Source organism: Danio aesculapii, chromosome 17, assembly GCF_903798145.1.
Source record: "Danio aesculapii chromosome 17, fDanAes4.1, whole genome shotgun sequence".
Lineage (NCBI taxonomy): Eukaryota > Metazoa > Chordata > Actinopteri > Cypriniformes > Danionidae > Danio > Danio aesculapii.
This window is the reverse complement of record NC_079451.1, coordinates 47,061,972-47,076,150: the sequence shown is the minus strand read 5'-3', so window position 1 is coordinate 47,076,150 and position 14,179 is coordinate 47,061,972. Positions and strand designations below refer to the sequence as shown.

The following is a 14,179-nucleotide window of genomic DNA, read 5'->3' as shown; positions in this document are numbered from 1 at the left end:
AGGACCGGTGTCCTGCACAGTTTAGCTCCAACTCTAATCAAACACACCTGCTTATAGATTTCTAGCGATCTTGAAGACACTGATTAGCTTGTTCAGGTGTGTTTGATTAGTGTTGGAGCAAAACTGTGCAGGACACCGGCCCTCCAGGACCGAGTTTGCCCACCCCTGGTCTAGAGAATTAAATATGTTTTGAAAACTTCAAAAGTATTTACAGTTGAAGTATGAATTATTAGCACTCCTGTATACCCCCCCCCCCAATTCCTCCCTAATTTCCAAACATAATAGTTTTATTAACTCATTTCTAATTACGGATTTATTTTATCTTTGCCATGATGACAGCACATAATATTTGACTGGATATTTTTTAAGATACTAGTATTCAGCTTAAAGTGATTAGGGTAATTAATTAATTAGGGTGACTAGACAAGTCATTGTATAATGATGGTTTGTTCTGCAGCCAATTGAACAAAATATATAGCTTAAGGGGGCTAATAATATTGACCTTAAAATGGTTTTAAAAATGTAAAACTGCTTTAATTCTAGCCGAAATAAAACAAATAACACTTTCTCCAGAAGAAAAAATATTATCAGACATACTGTGAAAAATTCCTTGCTCTGTTAAATATAATTTGGGAAATATTTGAAAAAATTCAAAGGACGGCAAATAATACTGACTTGAACTGTTTTCCTATCTTGTAAAGTCTAGAGAATTAAATAAGTTAATATTTTGAAAACTTAAGCATTTATTGCATCTCACACACTAATAATATAATTAATAGCAGATATTTGTAAACAAAATAAAATTCACATTTGAAAGCACTGCTTTCTTAACATTCAGAAACATAAATAAAGCCAGCTGATCTGATTGGACAAAACGACCTGTTTGTCCTCCAATCAGAGCTTGAGATCTATGAGGCGGCGGGTCTGGCTGTGTTGGCTCGCACTCTGGCTTGATCGACGGCGTCCAGCAGGTTTTTGGAGTCCATGGCGAGTGTGTGAGCGGCCGCCAGCATTTGCTTCTTACACTCGTCTTTCAGAGACGTGACGGAGTTCTGCTGAGCCAAACGCATCTTACTGATCAGCTCCGCCAGATCCTTATTCAGCAGCTTCTGTGTGCCTTCAATCTGAACAACACACACACAACACACAGGTTTATGAAGTTTACAGGGACATGAAGTTGTACCACCCCAATCCAGAATTTTGGACAATATGGAAAACGCAAATAAAAAAAGAAAGTAGTGATTTCTAATTCGATGTGTATTTCATTGCAGACAATATGAACACAAAATAGTTCATGTTTTGTCTGGTGAATATTCATTTCATTTGTACAGTATATATTCATCCTTTCCTGTCATTCAGACCTGCAACACATTCCAAACAAAGTTGGGACAGGAGCAGTTTAGGGCTAGTAATCAGGTAAACTGGGTAAATAATGATTGAAACAGGTGACCTCAACAGGTGATTGTAATTATGATTTGGTACAAAAGCAGCATCCAAGAAAGGTCTAATCCTTTAGGAGTAAAGATGGACTGGGGATCGCCCCTTTCAAATCTTTAAAAACAATGTTCCTCAAAGAAAGATAGGAAGACATTTGGATATTTCACCTTCAACAGTGCAGAACATCATTAAAAGATTCAAGGAATCTGGAGGAATTTCAGTGTATAAAGGACAAGGGTGCAAGCCTAAGCTGAACTTCTGTGATCTCTGATCCTTCAGGTGGCACTGCATCAAGAATCCTCATTCATCTATAAGCCATATCATCACATGGGCTCAGGACTACTGCAGCAAACCTTGTAACTATGTACCACAATACGTAGTTATATCCACAAATGCCAGTTAAAACTGTACTGTGCCAAAAGGAAGCCCTATGTTAACAGTGTCTAGAAGTGCCGTCAACTTCTCTGAGCTCTGAGGCATTTGGGATGGACCATCACACAGTGGAAATGTGTACTGTGGTCAGATGAATTAGTGTTTAAGGTATTTGTTTGGGAGAAAGGGATGCCGTGTGCTGCGGACCAAAGAAGAAAAGGATCATCCAGACTGTTACCAGAAACAAATCAAAAGCCAGGGTCTGTCATGGTATGGGGTTGTGTCATTGCCCTTGGCAAAGGTAACTTACACGTCTGTGATGCACCATTAATGCTGAAAAGTATATAGAGATTTTGGAGCACATTATACTGCCTTCTTTTCCAGGGACTCCCATTCATATTTCAACAAGACAATGCAAAACCACATTCTGCACACATTACAAAGTCCTGTCTGCAGAGGAAGAGGATACAGGCACTTGACTGACCAGTCTAGAGTCCTGACCTGTCTCCAATAGAGAATGTGTGGCACATTTTGAAGCGCAAAATGCAACCATGAAGACCCTGTACTGTTGCCCACCTTAAGACTTGCAGAAAGAATGGAACAAAAAAATACTTTGACGTGTATTTCATTGCAGACTATATGAACACAAAATGTTTCATGCTTTGTCTGGTCAACTTCACTTCATTTGTAAATATACATCCTTTCCTATCATTCAGACCTGCAACACATTCCAAAGAAAGTTGGGAAAGGAGCAGCTTAGGGCTAGTAATCAGGTAAACTGGGTAAATAATGATTGAAACAGGTGACCTCAACAGGTGATTGTAATTATGATTTGGTACAAAAGCAGCATCCAAGAAAAGTCTAATCCTTTAGGAGTAAAGATGGACTGGGGATCGCCCCTTTCAAATCTTTAAAAACAATGTTCCTCAAAGAAAGATAGGAAGACATTTGGATATTTCACCTTCAACAGTGCAGAACATCATTAAAAGATTCAAGGAATCTGGAGGAATTTCAGTGTATAAAGGACAAGGGTGCAAGCCTAAGCTGAACAATCGTGATCTCTGATCCTTCAGGTGGCACTGCATCAAGAATCCTCATTCATCTATAAGCCATATCACCACATGGGCTCAGGACTACTGCAGCAAACCTTGTAACTATGTACCACAATACGTAGTTACATCCACAAATGCCAGTGGAAACTGTACTGTGCCAAGAAGAAGCCATATGTTAACAGTGTCCAGAGGCGCCGTCGACTTCTCTGAGCTCTGAGGCATCTGGGATGGACCATCACACAGTGGAAACATGTACTGTGGTTAAATGAATCAGAATTTCAGGTATTTGTTTGGGAGAAAGGGACGACGTGCTCTGGACCAAAGAAGAAAAAAAACTTACCAGCAAAAAGTCAAAAGCGCGGGTCTGTCATGGTACAGGGTAGTGTCAGTGCCCTTGACAAAGGTAACTTGCACTTCTGTGATGCAAAAAAAATGCTAAAAGGACATCGAGATTTTGGAGCACATTATACTGCCTTCTTTTCCAAGGACGCCCATGCATATTTCAACAAGACAATGCAAAACCACATTCTGCACACATTACAAAGTGCTGTCTGCAGAGGAAGAGGATACAGGTACTTGACTGACCTGTCTAGAGTCCCAACCTATCTCCAATAGAGAATGTGTGGCACATTTTGAAGTGCAAAATGCAACAATGAAGACCTCGTACTGTTGCCCACCTTAAGACTTGATTTCAGGAAGAATAGGACAAAATGACACCTGAAACACTTCATCACTTGGTGTCTTCAGTAACTAAACGTCTTTTAAGTGTCGTGAAAAGGAATGGCAACATTACAATGTGGTAAACGCTTTACTATCCCAACTTTATTTGAAACATGTAGCAAGAATGAAAATTGGAATACATGTTTAATACATGCTTGAAAAAAAAAATCAATAGAAACAATAAAAAATAACGAGGAACACATTAAATAATGTTTGTTGCATTGTCTGCAATGAAATACAAGCCAAAGTAAATTTAGAAATCACTACTGTCTTTTTTATTTGCATTTTTCATATTGTCACAACTTTATCTGGGGCTGTATAATGACGTGGGTATAACCTAGATGTACTCTATTAAGGTGATTTACAGCGGCACACCTCTTGATCAGTCTTAACAGGGTTTTTTAACATTCAAAATTTGTCATAGGTTTCTTTTGAGGGTTGGGTTTAAGCGTAATTTAATTATAAAATGCATTACACCTATGGAGAGTCCCTGTAAAGCATGTATACAAGTATGTGTGTGTGTATGTGTGTGTGTGTGTTCTTCACCTCTGTCCTGATAGAGTCATGTAGCGAGGGCAGGATGTCGTCTACACTGTGGATCAGACTGCGCAGCGTCATTCCTACAGACTAAGAGAAACATCCCATAATGAGCAGCTGCTGAACACAGAGATGAGTGTGTGTGTGTGTGATCCGCTGGAGGACGCACCTTTACCACACTCACATACTCTGACGCTGGAAGAGTGTTGACCTGATTCTTCAGCTGCACCACCACCTTCACCATTTCCATCACGTTCTGGTAGACCAAGTCATCTGTGCGGTCCAGCTCTGCTGTCGGTGCTGGCTGCACACACACACACACACACACATACACACACACAGTCCAGCATGCACATTAGTTACATTAATACATGCAGTATCCACGTCATCAGATCACATTATGACTTTCAGACACATTTTCTTGCTTCGTGATTTAGAACCATGCCAAGTGTTGTTTTACTGTAGTATGGAGATGATATTCATATTCTGAAAACTATTATTATTTTATTCATTTTGTTTTTAGGATTTGATTTTGGCCCAATTTCAAGGGCTCTATTTTAATGATCTAGGCACAAAGTCTAAAGCGTCTGAATCAACTTATGCTATTTAAAGGACAGAATAATACGGTTTGCGCCACAGCACATGGTCTAACAGGGTTGTGCTTATTCTCTCAATGAGTTATGAGTAGGGCCAGACAGAATCTGCAGACAGTTTTTGCTATTTCTGAGGAGAATTTTGTAAAAAAAATCCACAGATTCATGCGGAATCATATCTGGAGTATCATACCTAAAAATTTAATATATGTAATAAAAAATTATACATTTTTAGTAATTAATAGATCCACTTATTTGTTAAATAAAGCAAGTCTCGCGTATAATATATCTACTAAACGACAGAAAATATGACTTTACAAACTATTGTAGATAAATAATATGAACATTTTCATATTACTATTATTATATCACAATAATATTAGTGAAATTAATTTCAAAACTGAATGAATATAAATTTAAACACATTTACACAAGTAAATAAATAGACTCAATGATTGGCAAAACATTTGTGGAAATCTGCAGATTTCTATGCGTGCAGATTCTGCATGTGCCTAGTTATGAGTGTGTTTTGAGCATAACGTGCATAAAACCACTCAGAGACTCATCTCCCATTCCCTTTAAGAGTCAGTTGCGTCATGCCATGGCACATTTGCTATTAACATGGCGGACTTTGTAAGTGGAAAAACTGAACGCTTCACTAGCGAGAAAACAGTTAAACAGAGCATCTGCAGTGTGAGGATAAATAATGAGCCTCCTCCATTCAGCCTCTTTCTCTTTACTTTCCTTTTACTTTTTACTCCTTTACTTTCTTGGAGTAAGGAAACGGTGTTGTTCTCACTCCACTGAAGACATCCATTAGCCTCCATATTTAATTTAGTTTGTTAAGCGCAAAGATTTGTTTCAAAACTATTTCTAAATTCAGTTCTAATTTCCAGCAACTGAATAAATGAACAATAATAATGAAGTGTGGTCAAAAAACTGAGTTATTCCAAACACACGTCCTGTTCTTGTGCCCCATATGGTGATGCAGACGTCTCCAAAACCCGACAGGTGGACAAATCTAAACTTGTTTTTATTAAAAACAAATATAAATATGCATATAATAAATAATAGTGCTAATAATAATAACATAATACAAACGCAAATGGTCATGAATAAACTGAAAAGCCCCCCAAGATGAGGCATGGAGGCAGTGGTTTTTATATTTATGAAGAAAATAATAATTTTTGTAATATTTTAATCCTTTAATTCTTTTTCATTTGTAAAGATATTTGTATATTGCTGTACGTCTTGTGTGTATTAATCAGTGTCAATTCCTCAAAATAGCAACACACCAACAATGTGCCTAAACACACCTCCTTTATAGACCAGCACACCCATGAGTCCACAAAGCAGAGCAAATGGATTTGCTATTTAAACAACGTGTGTCGGGTGTACGACAGGGCTCCAAATGTCAGTTGTACTGTAAATGCCTATTTGCAAAAAATAACTTCAGCTTTTAGATGTCCCATTAATATATTAATAGTATTATAATAAGAAAGATTGAATAAATATTTAAGAGTTCTTTATTGTTGATCAAAAACATAATAAAAACAATAAAATAAAGTTGTATAGTCAAATCAAGAGAGTGTTTGATTTCTGCGTGTGGAAAGATTTACTGATGCCTTCAGACACAGATTACTGAATTACCTGAGCTGAAACACGCGGTGGCTTCTCTGGAGGACCCTGAGAGGAGACTGAACACACACACACAGGCGCAAATAAACAAACAAACACAGAGACACACACACACAAAACAGGAGAGATTATTGGAGAAATCACAACAAACACATCAGCATCATCCACAGAGTTACTGCTTTAAATTATTCTTTTATTTATTTTAATAATACTTTTTATTTGGGTAAACCCCACACGCTCTTTACTTCAACTAGTTTATTTACATATTACAGTTTTTGGGTGTCTAAAATACAGCTGTGGTATTTTGTATAGATTTGTAAATGAATATCAGCCGGACAACTCTGCTTAGCTCCACACTACTTCACTTTATTTTCTCTTCTCTCGCTCTCACTTCCACACACCTCTTCTGACACCTAGTGGTCACAACAGTAACAATAGAACTGAACATTAAGCAACACAACATTTTCCCCCTTTTTAGATTAGCACTAGGGAAGGTGTTCAACAACCACTCTACCAACTGAATTCACCAATTTATCAGCTGTGAGGTTAGACTTAACCAATATGCATATAATAATTATTATTATTTCAGCAACGATACAAACTTAAGCATAACTCCACTGTGCATGTAATAAGAAAACAAAAAAACAATGTAGAATTACTATTCAACATGTAACCCCTTAAGGCTTGCAACTTTATAACACTGATATAGCCTTGCTATAGTGAGGAATGTGCATGCGTAAATTGTTTATGTTACAAAGTCTTTGTGCCAGACTGGTGGCCGTCTGGTTCGAGGATGTTTCTGGTTTTCAAGTGCAACAACTGATTTTGAGGCGCCCGTAGATTCATTATCAGAGTTGCTTTGCACAGGACATGGTGACAGGTGAACAGCGTTCCAGACTTTTCCATCATCCAGAATATATGTATCCTGGCTTTTTTTTTCCCAACACCATATGTGGTGTACTGAATTTCCCCCTGCTTTTTTTTACATGAGTGGGTATCCTCACGCGCACTTTGTCACCTGGTTGTAAGGCAGATGGTTGTGCAGCCCGTTTTTTGTCAGTGTATATTTTGACTCGAGCTTGTCGCGCCTTAACATGAGCTCGCACCGTAGCGTCGGTACAAGCAGGAGGCCTAGTGGGCAGAATGTCCAAGTTCGTTCTAAGTTTGCGTCCCAGCAAGAGTTCACTAGGAGCAACGCCTGTGGTGGCATGAGGTGTAGTACGATAGTGCAACAAGAAGTCCCTCACTGCCTTTTTCCACGGCTTTCCTTCCAAGCTTGCTGTTTGAACCCAATCCTTCAGGACACGGTTCATACGCTCCACAGCACCATTAGCTTGTGGAAAGTACAGGGAAGTACGCACATGCTGGATATTCCTGTTTGTCAGAAACTCTGCAAAACCCAAAGATGTAAATTGCACACCATTATCAGTCACTATTTCCACCGGGTTACCAAACCGGCTGAATGTTGTGGTGAGAAATTCCATGACAGTGGTAGTAGTGACATTACTGGTGAAGGCTATCTCTGGCCACTTACTGTAGTAGTCAACTAATGTGAGTGCATACCTGCAATCCCAGGTTCCTAACTCAAATGGTCCTACAATGTCCAATCCAACCTTTAGCCAGGGTGCAACTGGAAATGGTACAGGCTGGAGAGGAGGTGTATGCGTTTTCGCACTCTTGTCATGAGCTTGGCAAATCTGACATGATGCAATAGCAGACTGAACTGAATTATCCATGCCAGGCCACCAGTACAAGTCACGGAGCCTCTGTTTTGTTCTAACAATACCCTGGTGGCCCTGATGAGCCAAGTTAATTAGGGACCCACGCATCGCTATAGGCACCACCAAGCGGTACGAACCTCTGAAGACCAAGCTGTCCTGTGCAGCTAGTTCATCCCTGATGTGAAAATATGGTGCCAGCTCAGGTTGAAGGTTTTTCTTGCTCTTAGGCCATCCTGTAAGTAGATGCAGTCGCAATGCTGACAATTCTGGACATGCAGCGCATTCCTTGGAGAACTCTTCCAATGAAAAAGCACGAGGTTCAGCAGAAATAAATGCTACCATGTCAGGTTCAATAGTAGAGTTAGTGTCCTCACAGGTAGGTAAAGGCAGGCGTGAGAGACAGTCTGCTGTGACATTCTCAGAACCCGGCTTGTAGGACACCTCGTAATTAAAGCAAAGAAGACGGGCGGACCATCTTGCAATGCACATTCCAGCACGGCCCATACCCTTAGTTGCAAGCAAGGTAGTTAAAGCTTGATGATCCGTTCTAAGCGTGAACCGTCGGCCCCATAAGAATGTTCGCCACCGTTCCACGGCCCACACGCAGGCCAGTGCCTCTTTCTCCACAATGGAGTACTTCCTCTCAGCTGTTGAGAGTGTGCGAGAGGCGAATGCAATAGTACGCTCAGAGCCGTCTGCATGGATTTGAGTTAAAACAGCCCCTAATCCATAATCTGAGGCGTCACAGGTTACCAGTGAATGCAAAGCTGGGTCAAAAATCGCAAGGGCTGGGCTGTTAACAATGAGCTCCTTTAATTTCTCAAAGCTCCTCTGAGCACTCTCAGTCCAACTGAAAGGATCCATGTTTCTTAAGCACGCCCTCATAGGCTCTACCTCTGAGGAGTAGTTTGGCACAAACCGTGAATACCAGGATGTCAGTCCAAGAAATGAACGTACTTTGGCTGCATCCGTGGGGGTTGGTGCTTGCAGAATAGCCTGGATATGACAATCGTTGGGTAGCAGGCCTTGTGCCGTGATAGTATGTCCCAAGTAAGGAAGGCTTGTGCAGCTGAACTTGCATTTATCATGATTTAGTGTGAGTCCTGCACGTTGTAATGCCATTAACACAGCCTGTAGGTTGTGATCATGTTCGGCTCGTGTGCGTCCATACACAATGACATCATCTAGATAATTCTGAACTCCTTGAAGGCCTTTCAATATTGTAACCATCATTTTTTGAAAAGCAGCTGGTGCTGAGGCCAGTCCATATGGGACCCGACGGAATCTGAACAATCCTTCATGAGTTATGAAAGCCGTCAGATCTCTGCTGTCCTCGTGAAGTGTCACTTGGAGGTATGCATTGTTTAAATCAATGCTTGAAAATATGGTGGCTCCCCTTAACTCAGTAAATAAGTCCTCCATGTGTGGGAGTGGATGGCTGTCAATTATTATTGCTCTGTTGGGCTCCCGCAGGTCCACACATAAGCGAATTTCTCCATTTTTTTTCGTAGTCACCACAATAGGGGACACCCACGGGGAAGCATCCACCCGTTCAATAATGCCTTCAGCTTGTAAGCGGCAAAGCTCTTGGGAAACTGCATTTCTCACTGATAAGGGGAGTCTGCGAAGTTTTTGTTGTACAGGCTTTACTGAGTCTTTTATTTTCACCTGGTGTACAAAGCCTATCGCACAGCCAATGCCCTCTTTTGCTGTTGTCTTTATTTGTTGCACTGTAGTAGTAGTAGGAGTGGGTGGGACCAATTCATTCCCCGCGATGTGAATATTTAAGCCAGAAACTAAGTCCATACCCAGTATAGGGGTGCCTTTCTCCACAACATAGATGCTAGTGCTTGATACAGCATTACCATAATGCACATGCACCGATAGACAGCCAAGTACAGGCAGTGCTGCTTTTGAGTATGTCACTAATTTCAGTTGTGGGCGTCGTAACGGTGAAGAGCTGAAATGTTGTTTATAAAGGTGATGAGGAAAAATAGAGACAGCCGAGCCAGTGTCGACGGTGAGCTCAATCGGCACTGGGCCTAGTTCGTCTGTTTCAATGTTTACAGTGCATTTTATTTTATCACAGAGTGACTTCCCTTCCACTTCAAGTACATGCACAATTTCAGGGACCTCCATCTCTGGAGCATCAAGTAATTGGACTCTTTTCTCAGAGCGGCAAACTCTTGCAAAATGTCCTAATTTTTCACATTTATTACACGTGACTTTAGCAGCTGGACAATTTGGAGCATTAGCCAGATGGGAAGTAGACCCACAGCGGAAACAAGCTCGAATGCCCTGTGCAGTAGTTTGTGATTGTTTTTTACTCACATGTTTCCCCCGGAATTTTAGACGCTGTGGTGTCCTGCCATGCTGAGCAGATTTTATTTCGTGCACAGGGGCCGCATCTAATGTTTGTGCGTGCCCCACGGCGGTCTCTGTTTGACCCGCCAATAACATTGCATCCGTCAATGTTAACTGCGGCTGTAATAAAAGCCGTTCCCGAATACGTGGAGAGAATGCTTTCTCTACCAGTTGATCTCGGATCATTTCATCCGTGCGATCGCCGAAGTTACAGTATGTACTTAGCTCACGTAAAGCAACAACATAGTCCTTCACGGATTCATCCGGCCGCTGTGTACGTTGTCTGAATTTGTGTCGTTCCACGACGATGTTTGTAATCGGCTGAAAGTGTTCTTCAAGGGCTTTAAAAGCATCAGCAAGATTCTGACCTGTATTGGGTAACGTATAGAAAACTCTTAAACCCTCGGCTCCCAAGCACTGTAGTAAGACAGCACGCTTCCTCTCTTCTGGCCACCGATCTCCCGTAGCATCGATTGCAACCAGATAGTTTTCAAACATCTTCTTCCACGTATGAATCGGAACTGGGGGCTGGCCCAGGCATGTTAAAAACATAGGAGGTGTAGGTAAACTAAGTGCTGCCATCCTCGTCGCCAAAATGTGGTATTTTGTATAGATTTGTAAATGAATATCAGCCGGACAACTCTGCTTAGCTCCACACTACTTCACTTTATTTTCTCTTCTCCCGCTCTCACTTCCACACACCTCTTCTGACACCTAGTGGTCACAACAGTAACAATAGAACTGAACATTAAGCAACACAACAACAGCTCAAATATGAATACTGGATGAAAAATTTACAACTAAAACTAGTTTAAGACATAAAAAATTAAGTAAAATAACAATAGGGAGAGTTCAGACGCAAAAACCTCTAAGTGCCATCTGAAATATCTATCGAAAATGAATCTTTTTCTCAGCTTCCTTTGTTTATGTTGCGTTATTTCACTTTAGAGACCATGGAAAGAACTTCTTCTTTGCCATAAAAGTGATATTGGTGAACTTACACACAGGAGCTTGATAAAAATGCACATTTTAGAAGAAAATTCAGACGGCATTTAGAGGTTTTTGCATTTGAACTCTTCTTAGATTCCATTTTAGTGTTGTTATTGTTAACTAAAACAGAACACATGAAATAATTAATATCAAAAACTTATATAAATTACATAAATATAAAAAATTATAATAATAAGTTTAGTTTGAAGTATTAAAATGATGAAAAAATTAAATAAAATATAAATGAAAGCTAAACAACACAAACATATAAAACCAACCTTGGCCAGTGTCATTTTCTGTGGTCTGAAATAGACCAAAAAAACACAAAATCAAGACAGTGTAAAACAACTGCAGAAAAAAGGCATGACAGTAAAAAGAAAGTAGATACAGTAAGTTTACCGCTTTAGTTTTCATGTCTTCATTAGCAAACGGAACCTAAAAGAGAAACAAGAAAAGCTGATTTACTTATATAACGATATAATCTATGCAAAAAAGTACAGTTTGTATGTTTGTGTTTACATATACATTATATCTATCTATCTATCTATCTATCTATCTATCTATCTATCTATCTATCTATCTATCTATCTATCTATCTATCTATCTATCTATCTATCTATCTATCTATCTATCTATCTATCTATCTATCTATATACATACATTATATATATATATATAAATAAAATGTATATGTAAACACACACATACAATCTGTACTTTGTATATGTGTGTGTGTCTGTGTGTACTTTAATGTTTATATATATATATATATATATATATATATATATATATATATATATATATATATATATATATATATATATATATATATTAGGGTTGGGCCGATAGACGATGCCATCATCCATCGCCAATGGCCGACAGACACCACGATGCTGAGCCGGCATTGCGATCCTCTGCCTCGCCCCCGTCGCAATCCGGTAGCGTAACATACACATTGAGGCCCCGTTTACACTAATACGTCTTAGTATTTAAATGGCATTTTAGAATGAAAACGATCCACATACACTCTGGTGTTTCATCTAGCATTTCTGAACAGCCCTCCCGTCCACACTACCACTGAAAATGCACATCACGTGACCAGACACACACCAGTCAGTGAGCAGGTCAGTAAACTGCTTCAATCTTTCGCTTTCATGCTTGTACTTAGTAATTTTAGCGAAAATATCAGATACTGTTGGTTGGTTGCTGTTGATTGTGCCATTATATTGACACAGATCACTCTGCCTATTCATGCCAGAGTCCTGCGGAAAAAGCAATTGACAAGATGGTAATTTGTGTGTAACTTATCTTTATTTATTTATGATTTGGTTATGGGTAAAACTAAGACCATGTGGGTCTGGTAGGTGAAACGGTCGGCTACAAATAATTAATTCCTTATGAATTAATTATTTTTCATAAATAATTAATTCACCGCCGCCTATGACGACGATGCCATTGTCCATCTCAATGTTTCATATTAGCCATCATACCCCAACCCTAATATATATATATATATATATATATATATATATATATATATATATATATATATATATATATATATATATATATATATATATATATATATATATATATATATATATATATATATATATATATATATACACACACAACAGTAATTAAAAAATAAAAACAATTGTAATCTGGTAGTGTTTGCTTTGCTCTGGCTATTTCGAGATTAGTTATTGTGATCTCCCTATAGCAACAGAAATTCTGGGAAATCTCTGTAGACTGATGGCCTTTCATGCTGTTCAGCCTTATAATCTTGAAATGTGAGCAAATTCATCTGTTTTGTCATCACTTTAGACATTACGCTAGAGAATCATTCAAATACAAATACTAATGACATGCGGTACAGGTGAATTGGGAAGGCTAAATTGTTCATAGTGTATGAGTGTGTATGGATGCTTCCCAGATAAAGGGACTAAGCCGAAAAGAAAATGAATGAATGAATGATTGTGTCGTCAAGTTATTATATAAACGCAATATCACACTTAGTATATCATCACTGGTGGGACACTAAGGCACTCGGGCCAATGCACGCCTCCCTCCAGTGCCATATACAGGCATATCGCACTGCTACTTGTGTGATATTGCTCACACATACACATATTTATGTATATATACAGTATATATAATACACACATACATCTTATTTCAAAACAAACCATTTTTTTGGTTGTGATTAATCATAATTAATCTTTCTTTAATCTTTGCCACGCACTAAAAACACTTTGGACTTCACGTTGACTTACTAAGCTTCACAATGTAATAGTTTTCCTAAATTAGATGCACTATAACTCCATCCAAGAGGACCGCATGCTGCCTTTGATTAGCAGCTTCAGGAGTGCGAGGCTGTGTGTGTGTTTCTTCAATGTAATTAAACGCAGCAAGAGTAAGTGAATGTGCGTGTGTAAGTGAATTTGCGTGTGTAAGTGAGTGCGTTTGTGTGTGTTGAAAGCAGACCAGCAGTTTCTCCTCTTTCTCCAGCCACTGATGGTCCTCCAGCATCTCCTGCTTCTGTCTGCGTAGCGTCTCCTGCATCTGCTGACGCTCCACATCCCACAGCCGCTGCGCATCCGCCTTACTGCTGGGCTCCTGAAAACCCCGAGCCTGCACACACACAGAGAGAGAAAGACACTCACATAAGTCCCCATGAGTCTTGTGCATTCTGTGATATACCGAGATATAAAAACAGATTCAGAGTTATAAATGAGGTTAATAATTAGAAAAT

At 39.4% G+C, this 14,179-nt stretch overlaps 1 protein-coding gene across 2 annotated transcripts in view; it reads right to left on the bottom strand.

Annotated features, from left to right (window-relative positions):
* Window positions 1-725: 725 nt before the first annotated feature.
* The window catches only part of ptk2ba (protein tyrosine kinase 2 beta, a), a 72,427-nt gene continuing 58,973 nt past the window's right edge, over window positions 726-14,179 (bottom strand). For both annotated transcript variants that reach the window (XM_056476365.1, XM_056476366.1), the window contains exons 25-31: window positions 13,912-14,058; window positions 11,824-11,859; window positions 11,703-11,727; window positions 6,362-6,408; window positions 4,288-4,422; window positions 4,128-4,208; window positions 726-1,124 (exon numbers count right to left, since the gene is read on the bottom strand). In XM_056476365.1, coding sequence (XP_056332340.1) covers window positions 909-1,124; window positions 4,128-4,208; window positions 4,288-4,422; window positions 6,362-6,408; window positions 11,703-11,727; window positions 11,824-11,859; window positions 13,912-14,058 — 687 coding nt within the window. In that variant the 3' untranslated portion in view covers window positions 726-908. The remainder of the gene's footprint in view (window positions 1,125-4,127; window positions 4,209-4,287; window positions 4,423-6,361; window positions 6,409-11,702; window positions 11,728-11,823; window positions 11,860-13,911; window positions 14,059-14,179) is intronic.